The 16,193-nt window shown below is 43.7% G+C and overlaps 1 protein-coding gene across 3 annotated transcripts in view; it reads right to left on the bottom strand.

Annotated features, from left to right (window-relative positions):
- The window catches only part of SF3B1 (splicing factor 3b subunit 1), a 44,297-nt gene extending 30,243 nt beyond the window's left edge, over positions 1-14,054 (bottom strand). For all 3 annotated transcript variants that reach the window (XR_010341437.1, XM_021667742.2, XM_064373213.1), the window contains exons 1-2: positions 13,932-14,054; positions 309-475 (exon numbers count right to left, since the gene is read on the bottom strand). Coding sequence is in view for 2 of the 3 variants with exons in the window: in XM_021667742.2 (XP_021523417.2) it covers positions 309-475; positions 13,932-13,959 (195 nt within the window). In the remaining variant the exon portion in view is untranslated. The remainder of the gene's footprint in view (positions 1-308; positions 476-13,931) is intronic.
- Between the last annotated feature and the right edge of the window lie 2,139 nt (positions 14,055-16,193).

Genomic DNA, 16,193 nt, shown 5'->3' with positions numbered 1-16,193 from the left:
TCTCACACAAGCTACTCTAGACAGTGTGGTAAGTAATGGTAGGGATTTACTTTACAACTGTTTACTTTATACCGTAACAGTTGGCATGTGCTTTGCTGGATAAACAAACTAGTCTTTACCATAAATTCTCAAAACAAAGCATTTCCAGTGAAGTTTCAGAACCTTAGAGAGGATACTTCCAGTAGTTTTATTCTCTAAAAGATCTCAAGAATGTCTTTCTTAAGCCAGATGGCTGAAACAAAAAAAGTTACTCATATTTCTTGCTCTTTCAAAAAATAATTGCCTCTTGTACGCAATTTGTAACTTACATCTTCAAGTTCAGTTGCAGCAATTGATGTCACGTATCCAGCAAATCTGCTGTCACTTCCACCATAAATTTCCTGGTCATAATAACCTGTAGAATCGAGGCCCACTCCTTGAGCTTCATCAAGAGCTGCCTTCTTGCCTTGAATTTCTCGAATCTGTGCTTCAATATCTATAAAAAGATAATACAGACTTTCTTAATTTCACTTTCCAAACAACTCCCAACATAATGCAATTCTTTACTAGGTAACTTATCAAAATACTCTCTTAAACACAGAAAAGGTACAGTAATTATACAACATAAGGGAACAGTAACCACAACAGCATAAGCATGCTCTAGAAATTAAACCATGACAGGCTGGGTGCGGTGGCTCATGCCTGCAACCCCAGCACTTTCGGAGGCAGAGGTAGGTATATCATCTGTGGTCAGGAGCTCAAGATCACCCTGGCCAACATATAGTGAAACCCTGTCTCTACTAAAAAATACAAAAACTAGCTGGGCATGGTGGCACACGCCTGTAGTCCCAGCTACTTGGGAAGCTGAGGCAGAAGAATCACTTGAACCTCACACACAGAAGTTGCAGTGAGCCCAGATCCTGCCACTGCACTCCAGCCTGGCGACAGGCCAAGACTCTGTCACTCAAAAAAAAAAAAAAAAAAGAAACCTGGGCCGGGCGTGGTGGCTCACGCCTGTAATCCCAGCACTTTGGGAGGCCAAGGCGAGTGGATCACAAGGTCAAGAGATCGAGACCATCCTGGTCAACATGGTGAAACCCCGTCTCTACTAAAAATACAAAAAATTAGCTGAGCATGGTGGCACATGCCTGTAATCCCAGCTACTCAGAAGGCTGAGGCAGGAGAATTGCCTGAACCCAGGAGGTGGAGGTTGCGGTGAGCTGAGATCGCACCATTGCACTCCAGCCTGGGTAACAAGAGCGAAACTCCACCTCAAAAAAAAAAAAAAAGAAAGAAAAGAAACCGTGATAAAATATCATCTAACATATAACTCAGCTTCAAATTTCCCCAGCTGCCCTAATAATAGCCTTTACAGATGTTCTTATTTAACCCATAATCCAATCAAGCACCATACACTGCATTTAGTTGTCACTTTCTTTGTTCTTTAAATACAGACTAGCCTTCCACTTTGTAGTCTTTCCTGACACCAGGTTACTTCTGCAAAGTAACATTTTAATAATCTGAATAGGGCTGTGTGCAGTGGCTCACGCCTGTAATCCCAGCACTTTGGGAGGCCAAGGTAGGTGGATTACAAGGTCAGGAGTTAGAGACCAGCCTGTCCAATATGGTGAAACCCCATCTCTACTAAAAAAAAAAGAAAAATTTTGCCAGGTATGGTGGCGTGTGCCTATAGCCCCAGCTACTCAGGAGTCTGAGGCAGGAGAATTGCTTGAACCTGGGAGGTGGAGGTGACAGTGAGCCAAGATCACACCACTGCACTTCAGCCTGGGCATGGAGAGCAAAACTCCATCGCAAATAAATAAATAAAAATAAAAATAAGCTGAGATCACACCAGTGCACTCCAGCCTGGGCCACAGAGTAAGACTCTGTCTCAAAATAATAATAATAATCTGAATAATACAAAGATGTATAAAGAAATAGTTTCTACTGCAAAATGTTTCTATGGCCTAACAAATAGTTATTTCAATTCTTGCCAGCCCATGCTAAATTAAGCCCTTGGACATCAGGCACTTTTAAAAAGCTAACTTGCTGGACGGGTGAGGTGGCTCATGCCTGTAAATCCCAGCATTCTGGGAGGGCAAGGTGGGTGGATCACCTGAGGTCAGGTGTTCGAGACCAGCCTGGCCTTCATGGTTAAAACTCCCCCTCTACTAAAAAAACAAAATTAGCTGGGTGTAGTGGCACCCACCTGTAGTCCCAGCTACTCAGGAGGCTGAGGCAGGAGAACTGCTTGAACCCGGGAGGCAGAGGTTGCAGTGAGCCAAGATCACACCACTGCACTTCAGCCTGGGTGTGGACAGCAAAACTCCATCTCAAATAAATAAACAAATAAATAAAAATAAGGCTGGGCTCAGTGGCTAACACCTGTAATCCCAGCACTTTGGGAGGCCAAGGCAGGCAGATCAGTTGAGGTCAGGAGGCATAGTGGCAAGTGGCCTGTAATCCCAGCTACTCAGGAGGCTGAGGTGGGAGAATCACCTGAACCCGGTAGGTGGAGACTGCAGTGAGTCGAGATCATACCGTACTCTAGCCTGGGCAACAAGAGTGAAACTCAGTCTCAAAAAAAATTTTTTTTAATAAAAATAAAAATAAACAAGCTCATCTGCTAGCTGCATGTATCAAAAGATAAAGATTCAAATAGCATCCTGCATTTGCCAAACTTCCCACCCCCCACCTAAAGGAGAAAGCCCTCTATAGTCCCTCAAGATAGACTCGGGATAACAAAACGTCCTTATCTGGTCTAAGGCGCAGCTGGGTCACATTTCCTTGTAAGAAAGGAGCAGAAGCAAGTCTCAAAAACTGAAGGCACGGCACAGTAGCTCACACATGCCATCCAAACACTTTGGAAGGCTGAGGTGGGCAGATCACTTGAGCCCAAGAGTTCAAGACCAGCCTGGGCAACATGGCAAAACCCCATCTCTACAAAAAATGCAAAAATTAGCCAGGCATGGTGGCACACCTATAGTCCCCTGCAACTTGGGGGCTGAGGTGAGAGGACTCCTTGAGCCCAGGAGGTCAAGGATGCAGTGAGCCACGACTGCTGCCACCGCACTCCAGCCTGGATGAGCGAGAGAGACCCTGTCTGAGAAACAAACAAAGAAACTGAAAATGATAGAATAGTTTTAATGCTGAATTTAGCAGACCCAGTTTGTGATCAGATCTCGAAATTCTTACAATGTGTTACACAGCACCACTATCTGCACAGATGTTACTTTGTCCTCAAACCATTACAGCAGCCCAGGCAGCCAGAAATATTCTCACTTGAGCAGGGTGGTTCTTTTTACTACAAACTTTTTGTTTGTAGTTTTATATTTTGAAATTTTTTAAATCTACATTTGCCCCACTCCCACCCTCTTCAGGTATTTTCTTTTTTTTTTTTTTTTTTTGAGACGGAGTTTCCCTCTTGTTGCCCAGGCTGGAGTGCTAGTGACACGATCTTGGCTCATTGCAACCTTCACCTCCCAGGTTCAAGTGTTTCTCCTGACTCGGTCTCCCAAATAGCTGTGATTACAGGCACCAACCACCATGCCAGCCCCAGGCTTTTTCTTAAACCACAGGTGCATTTATCATTTTTACCTAAATAAGTTTTTATAAAAGGACCAGAAATGCTACTTCCATGAGGATTTAGGCAAGAAACAAATGGATGAATCAGGCCAAATAGTCTGTAATCTCCTCTACAGCATCAGTACAGTCTAAGGACCACCTACCTACAAAGAAATGACCTGGTGCACTAGTTACAAAGGTATAATCCTAGGTCTTGGATACTCTTAACTCCGGGCCTCCAACTCAGTTTGTGAAGCCCAGGATTCTGCCTCATTAACACTCTAGGAAATTACTCTACCTGGCCCTTCACCCCTCCCATTTCCAACCCCAGCCCACCCCTACCAAATTTTCCAATTTAGATCATTATATACTTTCCCATACCTCATATACAAATAAAAAATAGGAAAAGGGTACTGTTTTATAAAAATTGCATCACACTACGCATACTGTGCAACTTGCTGTTTCTCCCTTATCAGGCAGCTCTCTTATTTTCCGTGTAAAGAACTCTTCCATCCTAAAGTTTCAACAACTAGTTCCTCATTTGGGTAACATTTATTCAGGAATTACTTTCAGTTACTGAATTTTACCTGTTGATTTTTTTGTACCTGATGATTAGCATCAGTTTTCCAATTACAAAGGTTCATAAAAGACTAAAATAGTGTTGGTGTGAAATCTATGTAAATCATGACTAGATTCTTATTAAATCAAACTTTAGTAACAAAATTACCCAGCCCAAAATCTCCTGGGACTAGGCAGCTGTTTATAGTTAATTAATCCTGAGGGGAGTTTATCACTGAGCTTCTCATAGGCAGTACAATTAAATCTTTATATGCAAATCAATCATTGTTTTGTTTCTGCTTGAAATTATGGATATAAAGTCCAAAAAGCTAATGGGCTTTGTTAACACACTGCAAACTGCAGCACATTTACACATACATTATGTGATCCATAAAATTAAGACATCAGATTCCATAAAACTCAGCAGCTTAATATGCAATTCAGAGAATAACTAAAATCTCACAAATTTTGCCGGGCGCAGTGGCTCATGCCTGTAATCCCAGCACTTTGGGAGGCCAAGGCAGGGGGATCACAAGGTCAGCAGATCAAGACCATCCTGGCCAACATGGTGAAACCTCATCTCTACTAAAATACAAAAAAATTTAGCTGGGCGTGGTGGTGCACGCCTGTAGTCCCAGCTACTTAGGAGGCTGAGGAAGGGGAATCGCTTGAATCCGGAGGCGGAGGCTGCAGTAAGCCAAGATAGAGCTACTGCACTCCAGCTTGGGCCAGAGCAAGACTCCATCTCAAAATAAAAAATAAAAAATAATAAAATAATAAAATAATAATCCCAGCACTTTGGGAGGCCGAGGCGGGCGGATCACGAGGTCAAGAGATCGAGACCATCGTGGTCAACATGGTGAAACCCCGTCTCTACTAATACAAAAAATTAGCTGGGCATGGTGGCGTGTGCCTGTAACCCCAGCTACTCAGGAGGCTGAGGCAGGAGAATTGCCTGAACCCAGGAGGCGGAGGTTGCGGTGAGCTGAGATCGCGCCATTGCACTCCAGCCTGGGTAACGAGCGAAACTCCGCCTCAAAAATAATAATAATAATAATAAAATAAAAAGGTAATCAGACTGGGCATGGTGACTCATGCCTGTGACTCTCAGCACTTTGGGAGGCCAAAGCAGGTAGATCACTAGAGTTCATAAGTTCAAGACCAGACTAGGTAACACGAAAAAACCCTGTCTCTACAAAAAAATACAAAAATCAGACATGGTGGTGCACACCTGCAGTCCCAGCTACTCAGGAAGCTGAGGTCACAGGATGGCTTGAGCCTGGGAGGTGGAGGCTGCAGTGAGCTGAGATAACACAACTGTACTTCTGCCTGGGTGTTAGAGCCAGACCTTGTTTCCAAATAAGTAAGTAAATAAATAAGTAATCTGTAGAAGTCATGAAAAGTAATTTTCCAAATTCTTCTCTCCATGCCAGCAAAGGTTTATAAAATTCCAGTTCAAATTTTGTATCTCTAGGAATGACAAAGTTGTCTCTAACTCCGTATTTTCAAAACCAACACTAAACTATAGCCTGGTGTGTAAGTATTCCTATAATTTCTTAAATATAAACTGACTAAAAATGTGCAAATAAATCATTTCTGACAAGAAATGACCAATGCCCAATGCATAAAATTTCTTGGCAACTGGCTGGGCACAGTGGCTCACGCCTGTAATCCCAGCACTTTGGGAAGCCAAGGCAGGCAAATAACTTGAGGTCAGGAGTTCAAAAGCAGCCTGGCCAACATGGTGAAACCCTGTCTCCACTAAAAATACAAAAACTAGCCAGGCATGGTGATGGCGTGCCTGTAATCCCAACTACTCAGGAGGCTGAGCCATGAGACTCGCTTCAACCTGGGAGGCAGAGGTTGCAGTGAGCTGAGATCGCACCACTGCACTCCGGCCTAGGTGAAAGAGACTCCGCCTCAAAAAAAAACAAAAACAAAAAAATGCGTTGACAACTATGGATAAAAAAGAGAACATATCAAAATGAGTAATGAAAGGTCCAAAACAATGAAGACTTAAGGAGGCAAAGAAACGTTTATGCTAACAAACAAACAAAAAAGAAACGTTTATGCTAATATCTTCCAACTTCAATTAGGACCAACATGAACAAATCCTGGTCCAGCCTAATCCCTTCCCAATTTGGATTTATAGTTCAATACATTCAGATGTGAAGACAAAGAAAAAAGTGATACTGTCTGCTAGTGACTGGGCAAGAAGAGACTAGGACTTCCTATTGGCCACATATAAAACTGCCAAGAGCTGGCACTCTTTAACCCATTTAAACCCTTAAATATTCCAATGTCTACACTGTTTTATACATCAATAGTTTCTGCCTTTTTATTACTGGGTAGTATTCCACTGTCCTACAGTATGTTTATCCATTCTCTAGTTGAAGTACATTCAAGCTGTTTGCAGTTTGTAGTGATTACAAGTTAGGTTGCTGTAAACATTTGTTTAGAGGTTTTTGTGTGAAGACAGGTTTTAATAACATTAGGCTAGGCTGGATGAGGTGGCTCATGCCTGTACTACCAGCACTTTGGGAGGCCAAGATGGGCGGATCACGAGGTCAGGAGTTTGAGACCAGCCTGGCCAATATGGTGAAACCCCGTCTCTACTAAAAATACAAAAATTAGCCAGGCATGGTGGTGCGTGCCTATAATCCCAGCTACTCAGGAGGCTGAGGCAGAGAACTGCTTGAACCCAGGAAGCAGAGGTTGCAGTGGGCTGAGATAGCGCCACTGCACTCCAGGTTGGGCAACAGAGCGAAACTCCCATCTCAAAAAAACAAACAAACACCACTAGGGTAAATGTCTATACCTAGGAATGGGATTGCTGGGTCCCACAGTAAATGTTTACCTTTGTAAGAAACTTAGCCTTTCTGATGGGTTTACTTCTGCAAATAAGAGCAGAAGAGAGCAGAATGTGTAACAGAAAAAGAAGAATTCTGAGAGATGAAATGGAAGACAGAGATTAAGGGAACAAGTAAGATAGAGAGAAGCTGGGACAAGTGAGGTTAATAAATTCCAATTATGTGGTAGCAGAAAAAGGAGTACAGGCGTAGAAATATGTGATATAGATTAACTAAACTACCTGATTTTCTGGATGAAAAACACATTTCTGTTTCCTGTCTCAATTTTTCCCCTACCCCATCTTTAGTAAAACCCACTAACTGAGGGAAGGGTAGGGATATATGCTAGGACTCTTAGCTACTGATTCTGAAATCTTAAAAAGGAAGCAGAGATTCCCTATCTTGATGATAGATTCAGAATCCTAAATTGAAGTTACCAGCAGTCCTTGCAATCCTGAGTTGTCATATCCAAGTGTAGTTTTTAAAAATGCCTTAGGCATGAGATCAAAGCACTAGTTAAGTATGTATCACACTTGTATTACCAAAGAGCCATTCTAAAGGAAGAGCCTTGATGGTATACTGTTAAGAATGAGGTTTTTCTTAAATTAGTCATCTTATTTTAAGATATGTGTATAACTGTGTCATACAAAACTAAGTCAGGTAGCAGTTAGACTTGTTGGAAAACTGAGAGTATATTTATTGCCACTAAAATTATGGTGGGAGGGGAACCAGAACGTGCAAATCCTTTCCTAAGATTTTCACTGGGCGTGGTGGCTCACACCTGTAATCCCAGCACTTTGGGAGGCCTAGCAAGGCAGGTGAATCACCTGAGGTCAAGAGTTCAAGACCAGTCTAGCCAACATGGCAAAACCCTATCTCTACTAAAAAGACAAAAATTAGCTGGGCATGGTGGTGGGCGCCTGTAGACCCAGCTACTCAAGAGACTGAGGCAGGAGAATCACTTGACCCAGGAGGCAGAAGTTGCAGTGAGCCAAGATTGTGCCACTGCACTCTAGCCTGGGTGACAGAGTGAGACTCCGTCTCAAAAAAAAAAAAAAATTTCCTCTTCCTGGGGGTGTGTGGTAGAGCTCACGCCTGTTATCCCAGCACTACGGGAGGCCAAGGCAGGTGGATCACAGGAGTTCAAGATCAGCCTGGCCAACATGGCGAACTCCATGTCTACTAAAAAATACAAAAATTAGCCGGGCATGGTAGCACACGCCTGTAATCCCAGCTACTCGGAAGGCTGAGACAGGAGAGGAGGCGGAGGTTGTGCTGAGCCAAAATCACACCATTGCACTCCAGCCTGGGCAACAAGAGGGAAACTCCATCTTAAAATAAATTTAGGCCGGGCGCGGTGGCTCACGCCTGTAATCCCAGCACTTTGGGAGGCTGAGACGGGTGGATCACGAGGTCAAGAGATCGAGACCATGCTGGTCAACATGGTGAAACCCCGTCTCTACTAAAAATACAAAAATTAGCTGGGCATGGTGGCGCACGCCTGTAATCCCAGCTACTGGGGAGGCTGAGGCAGGAGAATTGCCTGAACCCAGGAGGCGGAGGTTGCGGTGAGCCGAGATCACGCCATTGCACTCCAGCCTGGGTAACAAGAGCGAAATTCTGTCTCAAAATAAATAAATTAATTAAAAAAAAAAAAATATATCTATCTATCTATCTATCTATCTATCTATATATATATATATATATATATAAATAATGGGAAGAGCAGAAGGGACTAGTGTATAAATTAAACAAAGCTGGCTTAAGCTTATAACTGTTGAAGCTAGGTGATAAGTACATAGGGAGTTCATTTTACTACTCCCTCTAATTTTGTGTTTTGTTGTTTTGTTTTGAGACGGACTGTCACTCTGTTGCCCAGGCTGAAGTGCAGTGGGGTGATCTTGGTTCACTGCAACCTCCGCCTAACAGGTTCAAGCAATTCTCCTGCCTAAGCCTCCCAAGTAGCTGGGATTACAGGGGCGCACCACCATGCCTCGCTAATTTTTGTATTTTTAGTAGAGATGGGGTTTCACCATGTTGGCAAGGCTGGTCTTGAACTCCTAACCTCAGTTGATCCACCCACATCAGTCTCCCAAAGCGCTGGGATTACAGGCGTGAGCCACCATGCCCAGCCTGTTGTTCTGTTTTTCTGAGACAGTCCTGCTCTGTTGCCCAGGCTGGAGTGCAGTGGCACGATCTCCACTCACTGCAACCTCTGCCTCCTGGGTTCAAGCAATTCTACTGCCTCAGCCCCCCGCTAGTAGCTGGGATTACAGGCAGGCACCACCACACCCGGGTAATTTTTGTGTTTTTTAGGAGAGACAGGGTTTCTCCAGGTTGGCCAGGCTGGTCTCGAACTCCTAACCTCAGGTGATCCACCTGCCTCAGCCTCCCAAAGTGCTGGGATTACAGGCGTGAGCCACTGTGCCCAGCCTTGTTTTTTTTGAAACTGGGTCTAACTCTTTTGCCTAGGCTGAAGTACAGTGGTGCCATCATAGCTCACTGCAGCCTCAATCTCCTGGGCTCAAGAGATCCTCCCAACTCAGCCTCCCAAATAGCTGGGACTACAGGCACACACCATCACACCTGGCTAACTTTTTTTTTTTTTTTTTTGTAGAGACAGGGTCTCACCATATTGCCCAGGCTGGTCTTGAACTACTAAGCTCAAGCCACCCACCCAGGCATGCCACCATACCAACCTCTCTCTACTTTTCTGTATGTTTGCAGTCTCAAGCAATCCTACTGTCTTTGCTTCCCAAAATGCTGGGATTGTAGTCGTGAGCAACGCCTGGCATCGTGAATTTTAAACTCAAACCTAAATATCAAACTTTTGAGGAAAACAACTCATAGTACTGATAGCAGGTCACATCTGATACAACTATTTAACTGCTCCCCACCAATTCATTTCCTCTGATATCCCCTCCTGTGCCTTTTCTTCCCCCCACACCCCCGCCACTGAGATGGAGTTTCACTCAGTCTCCCAGGCTGGAGTGCAATGGCATGATCTAAGCTCACTGCAACCTCCGCCTTGTGGGTTTAACGGATTCTCCTGCTTCAGCCTCCCAAGCAGCTGGGATTACAGGCCCATGCCACCATGCCCAGCTAATTTTTTGTATTTTAAAAAATTTTTTTATTTTTTTTTTGAGACGGAATCTCACTCTGTGGCCCAGGCTGAAATGCAGTGGCACAATCTTCGGCTCACTGCAACCTTTGCCTCCTGGCTGGTTTCAAGCGATGCTCCTACCTCAGCCTCCCAAGTAGCTGGGATTACAGGCACGTGACACCACGTCCAGCTAATTTTTGTATTTTTAGTAGAGACGGGGTTTCACTATGTTGATCAAGCTGGTCTCAAACTCCTAACCTCGTGAGGTGCCTGCATCAGCTTCCCGAAGTGCTGGGATTACAGGCGTGAGCCACCACGCCCGGCTGCCTTTTCTTCTTTCTATGCCTTAGATCCTGCTAAACCCAACTTGTAGCGCTTCTTCCTTCTTGATGCTTCTTTATTTTTCCTTTGTCATCCAGATTATTTTCAATGTTCTAATCACTGCTCATTATATGTTACAGAGATACTGCCCTCAGATGTTAATCTCTCACTGACACCTTTTAGTCTGGTCCATAAGTGATACCTATTTTCCTTCAGCCAGATGTAACTGCTGAACAAGTATTTCCCAAATACAAGACTTCTAAATGACATCAGAGAAAAACAAGAAGTATATTCTGCATCCCATCTCTGAACTTTTTCATTAAGCGAAACTCGAACAGGACAACTAACTATAATAGAAATCATTTTACCCAAAACTACAAACAATACTGATGAATTTATTCATAAATAATTAATTGTTTTTTTTTTTTTTAAACTTTCAAGGCCAGGCATAGTGGCTCACACCTGTAATCTTAGAACAGTGGGAGGCCAAGGCAGGAGGACTGCTTGAGCCCAGGAGTTCGAGATCAGCCTGGGTAACACAGCAAGACCCCATCTCTAAAAAAAAAATGTAAAAATTAGGCATGGTGGCACACGCCTGTAGCTGTAGCTCCTCAGGAGGCTGAAATGGGAGGATCACCTGAGCCTGGTAGCTGTAGGTTACAGTGAGCTATGATCACGCCACTGCACTCCAACCGGGGCAATAGAGCAAGACCCAGTCTCAAAAATAAACACAGGAAAACAAAAATATCAGCAAGATACACAATAACAAAACTATACCTATTCCAGCCATTTCTCAAGCTAAGAATTAGGGAAAAAAACTTTTTCAGCTTTGTGATGTCCCAAAAAATCTAATTCAAAGGATTAGTGGCAAAACAAGCATATACACAGGATTTTTGGTTAACCCATTCTTCCCCTTCCCAAACAGAGAAGAATGTGTGTTCCCTACTTGTTTGCCAAAGTCAACAGTATCTGAAGAACTGCTGGATGGCAAGACTATGCACATTCATAACCATACACCTGACTCAATTTAACATGCAGAAAGATCTAAAAGATTTTATCTGATTTAAGTCCAGCTCTTTTCATATTTCAGTCCTGGAAAGCATAAGCCACACTGGCGAGGGTAAAATATCATCAGATTGGTTAAAGAGGATGTGAGGGCTGATCCTAATAGAAATGTTTGAAAGGGTTGGGGTGCAGTAGCTCATGCCATCACTTTGTGAGGCTGAGGTTCGAGGATCTACCTGAGGTCAGGAGTTTCAGACTAGCCTGTCCAACATGGCAAAACCCCATCTCTAAAAATAGAAAAAATTAGTCGGGTGTGGTGGCACATGCCTGTAATCCGTACTCGGGAGGCTGAAGCAGGAGAATCGCTTGAACCTGGAAGGTGGAAGTTGCTGTGAGCCGAGATCACAACACTGCACTCCAGCCTTAGGCAACAGAGCGAGACTGTCCCAAAAAAAAAAAAGGAAATGTTTGAAAGAAATATGACAGCAAGAAAACAATAGTTATCAGGTTATATCAACCTCGGAGCTAAGTAGAAGAGAAAATCTTAACACAATAGATTATATTCTAAGCAACATAACATTAATACTGACTGCGATAGCAGCACTGCCCAAAAAAGCATTAATACTGCTTCAGCTTATCAAAAATGGCTTAACAAGAGAAAAAATGATGGACCACGAAGAACTAGAGTTCCACCAGGAAAATGTCATGAGGAAGGGAGCAAGAAGCTATGTCAGTACTATGCGTATTTCTACTAAATATTTATCATCCCGAGTTACATTCCATACAGATCGAAACAGGCAGTACTCAAGTGTTGAAGTGAACGTTCCGCTATCTTCTTACAGCATCACTTAATTGCCATTGATAGAATAATCCCAAATAAAAACAGCAAGTTTAGCCAAGAATAGCAATAGACCAAAGCTTCGAGCTGGGTTTCTACAAAATGCAGGAAACTTGATCGGAACTTTGATTTTCCTGTCTGAGGGCATCTTATACTGCAGATACCAATAAATAAGTTTAAAAAATCAAAGCTATACAATGTTCCCAAATGAATCTCCTTAATGAACAAAAACAGCAACATCTCTATATTTTCTATTTATTTTGTAAAAGGTTATGTTTCAGATAAGACTAAAGACAAAAAAATAAGGCCTAAGAACACTAAGAAAGCATATAAATCCTAAATACCTAAAATAATACTAATATTAAAGTCATTCCCAATTCATTAGCATGTTTTGAATTGCAGAAAGCTGGACTTCAGGTCCTCTGGGTGACCCAGGTGTTCAAAGCCATTCACATTCTGGTCCTAACCAACCTTTCCAGATTCATCTATTCCTTCTCTCCTTGAACCCTCTGTTCCTGCCACAGCAGACTAATACTCAAACACATCTTTCACGATTCAATACCTGTTACAAGATGTTCTCTCATGCTCAGATGTCCTTCCAATTTAAAACTGACTGATCCTTTTAAAACAGAGACAGGTAACCTCCTTAGTGAAATAACCCTGAGCATAAATTAATCATTCCGCTACCCAGGTTCCCAGAACATGTTGCTCGTTCTTCTACTTAGGCATTCATTTGGCCTTCTGAGAGAATGAGGACATATACATCTGTTTTCCCCATCAGACAGTAACATTTTGGATGGCCTCAGTCTGTTACCTCTCACAAACCAATACCGAGCCAAACACCTAGAAAGGACATATGAAACAAAAGTGACTCTCAGAAGTCTCGTGCTCAGTGAAAATTTCGAATTCCAAGTCAGAAATCAAAAAATGCAGTTCCAATTTCTCATGCCTCTTTTCTGAAAAGTGATCCCATTTCCTGTCATCTCCGGATACTTCCCAATGAACTACAGTATATTCCCAATGTTTTCCTAATTTGCACACTGTATTCCATAAGACGATCAACTAGTTTGAAAGCTTCGGCCATCAATGAAAGTAATTTATCTTTCCCTCTTCCATCTGCTCCTCCAATAACCAGTCTCCAAAGAAAAAGATCAATAAAATAGTAAAAGTGAAGGAGGAAAAAAAAACTATCAGATTTTATCCCCAAATCGTTTCGTGCAAGAGAAACAAGCTTAACACTGACGCTCGAAGACACACAAGGGTAGGAGTAATGGAATCCAAATTCGATTCAGTGCTGCCGGAAAAGCGGCTGCCGTATTTCAGTGCTTTTCTGACCCTCTTCTGCACAAACTATGCGGACGACAGTGTCGAGAGGAGAGTGAGACTTTCTCCCCACGCCCGTTTCCCCGATCCCTTGCCCACGAATCCTACTGAGGAAGCCGCTTAAACAAGGCCCTCTGGTCAGAGAAGAGAAGCAACTCTGAAGTAGCAGGTCCCAAACACTGAACAAAGCGCCAGTCGGGGGTGTAAGAGGAGGACGCCATTACGCGGGGCAGTGGCCTGCGCCGCTGGCGCTGAGGAGACGACCCTAGGCCCCGAAACGCGGGCTCGGCTCCTACGAAAGAAACCACAGGAAGAGGCAAAAATCCTAGGAAGAAAGGCTCTCAGTAGGCTAGCAACGGAGAAAACAAGTAAGCAGAGAAAAACTGCTTACCTTCGTGAGTCTTGGCGATCTTCGCCATTTTGTCCACTCGAACACACAGACGGAACTGGCGCTCCCAAGAACTTCCGCTCGTCGCCGCCGCGACGGAGAAAAATAGCCGAGGGCTGCACTCTGCGCGTGCGCCAAACGGGAGCGCGCTCCGTCGGGGGACACGTGACAAAGCTGCCACCTAGAGGGAACCGAGAAGTGCATTGTGGGTGGGGGAGGAGCTAAGGTTGGGCCCTGTGTTGACCCAGGAAATCCTCGGTCTAAGCCGTAAGGTCCTCAAGTGAGTAACTTTGCCCTGGAGGAAAGTGGATTCTAGGAGGGGAGTTAAAAACACAGTCCCAGCTACTCTGGAGACTGAGGAGGGAGCATCGCTTGAGCCCAGGAGTTCGAGGCTGCCTTGAGCCGTAATCTTGTCACGTCACTGTACTCCAGCCTCCAGTCTGGGCGACAGAGCAAGACCCCGAGACCCCTCTCTCAAAAAGAAAAAAAAAAACACTGTACGAAACCCTGCGGTTTCAGAGCTGGATGAGACCTCAGACATTCAATCCCTTTACTCAAAACTCACTGGAAGATCTCGAGGAAAACTTTCCCTTGCAGCGCTCTCAGTCTTTATAGTGCTTAGTTACGAAAATAGTCTTAACAGTCTCATCTTTTGCCCTGTAATTCACGGTCATTTTTCTTTCGTTATGTTTAATAATTGCAGATAATTTAGGTAGGAGTTTTGTCGAGCCTCACAAATCGTTATTGAGTTGCACAATGAGAATCTTGCCACCCTTTTAAAGCCTTTTAACTTTATGGGTTCTTAGAAAACCACTCATCGTCAATATTAACATTCATTTAATGTTTTTCTTAACTCTAACACGGTATTTCTAAGTCAGGAATTTTCATAGATCAGAATGCGATAGTCTGTTTTCCCAGGCATCAACTATCATAACCTTGTACTGTCACGCTGCTCTTGGACTTCGGCAATAAAAAAGAAAGAAAGGCTCAGAAAGATGGGTCCCGGAAGCAGCCCAGGAAAACAGATAGTTATCAAGGTTAAAGCCATCACAAAGAAAGAAGTGCCTTGCTATGTGATAAACTTACAACCCGAATACTAACCATACCATGGGGTCAGTATGGTCGCTTGAAGGGAGGGAAATGGTATGGGTGTATTCATTTTGCAGGAAGACGCCCATATCTACTTTGGGTAAAGTGAGAAGCCATTTTCCTGAGACTAGGGGTAGGTGGGAGCTATAGGGACAATGGCACTGGGCTGAGAGCTTAGATATCCTGTCCCTGCTGACTCCTGACCTGCAGCCTAGCTTCCTCTTCCCCTCTCACGAGACTGCCTCCCTTCTTTGGATCAGGTGAGGCAAAGGATTTTTTTCGTTTTGTTTTTTTGACACAGAGTCTTGCTTTGTTGCCCAAGCTGGAGGGCAGTGGTATGATCACAGCTCACCTTCAACCTTAAGGTTCAAGAGACTCTGCTGCCTCAGTCTCCAGAGTAGCTGGTACCACAAACATGGGCCACCATACCTGGCTAATTATTTTCTGTAGAGTGAGATCTCACTATACTGCCCAGGCTGGTCTCAAACTCTTGGCCTCAAGCAGTCCTCCTGCCTCAGACTCCCAAAGTACTGGGATTACAGGCGTGAGCCACCACAGATTTTTATTAGCATCAGTAAAAGAATAAATTTGATAAATTAAAATTTTTGGCTAGGCGTGGTGGCTCATGCCTGTAATCCCATCACTTTGGGAAGCCAAGGTGGGTGGATCACCTGATGTCAGGAGTTCAAGACCAGCCTGACCAACATGGTGAAACCCTCTACTAAAAATGCAAAAATTAGCTAGGCGTGGTGGTGCACTCCTATAATTTCAGCTACTCTCAGGAGGCTAAGGTACAAGAATCGCTTGAACGCAGGAGGCAGAGGTTGCAGTGATCCGAGACTGCGCCACTGTACTCCAGCCTGGGCAACAGAGTGAGACTCCATCTCCAAAAAAGTAAAGAATTCATCCGCATTGACAAGAAGAATCATAAGAACATCACATTTTTTGTCTCGTGTTTTTTAAAAAGACAGATTTTTCACATGCCAGACCGTGGGGCTAAAAATAAATAAATAAGACAAATTTTATATATAAGATGTGATGGTTAATTTTAAGTGTCAATTTGACTGGATTAAGGAATACCTAGAAACCTGGTAAAGCTATTTTGTTGGTGTATCTGTATGGGTATTTCCAGAGATTAGTGTTTGAGTCCAGGTGGGTTAGGTAGGGAAGATTCGC

Source organism: Aotus nancymaae, unplaced genomic scaffold (assembly GCF_030222135.1).
Source record: "Aotus nancymaae isolate 86718 unplaced genomic scaffold, 86718_ANA_hifiasm-v0.15.2.pri h1tg000008l, whole genome shotgun sequence".
In the NCBI taxonomy this organism is placed as follows: Eukaryota; Metazoa; Chordata; class Mammalia; order Primates; family Aotidae; genus Aotus; species Aotus nancymaae.
This window is presented reverse-complemented; position numbering and strand designations above follow the sequence as displayed.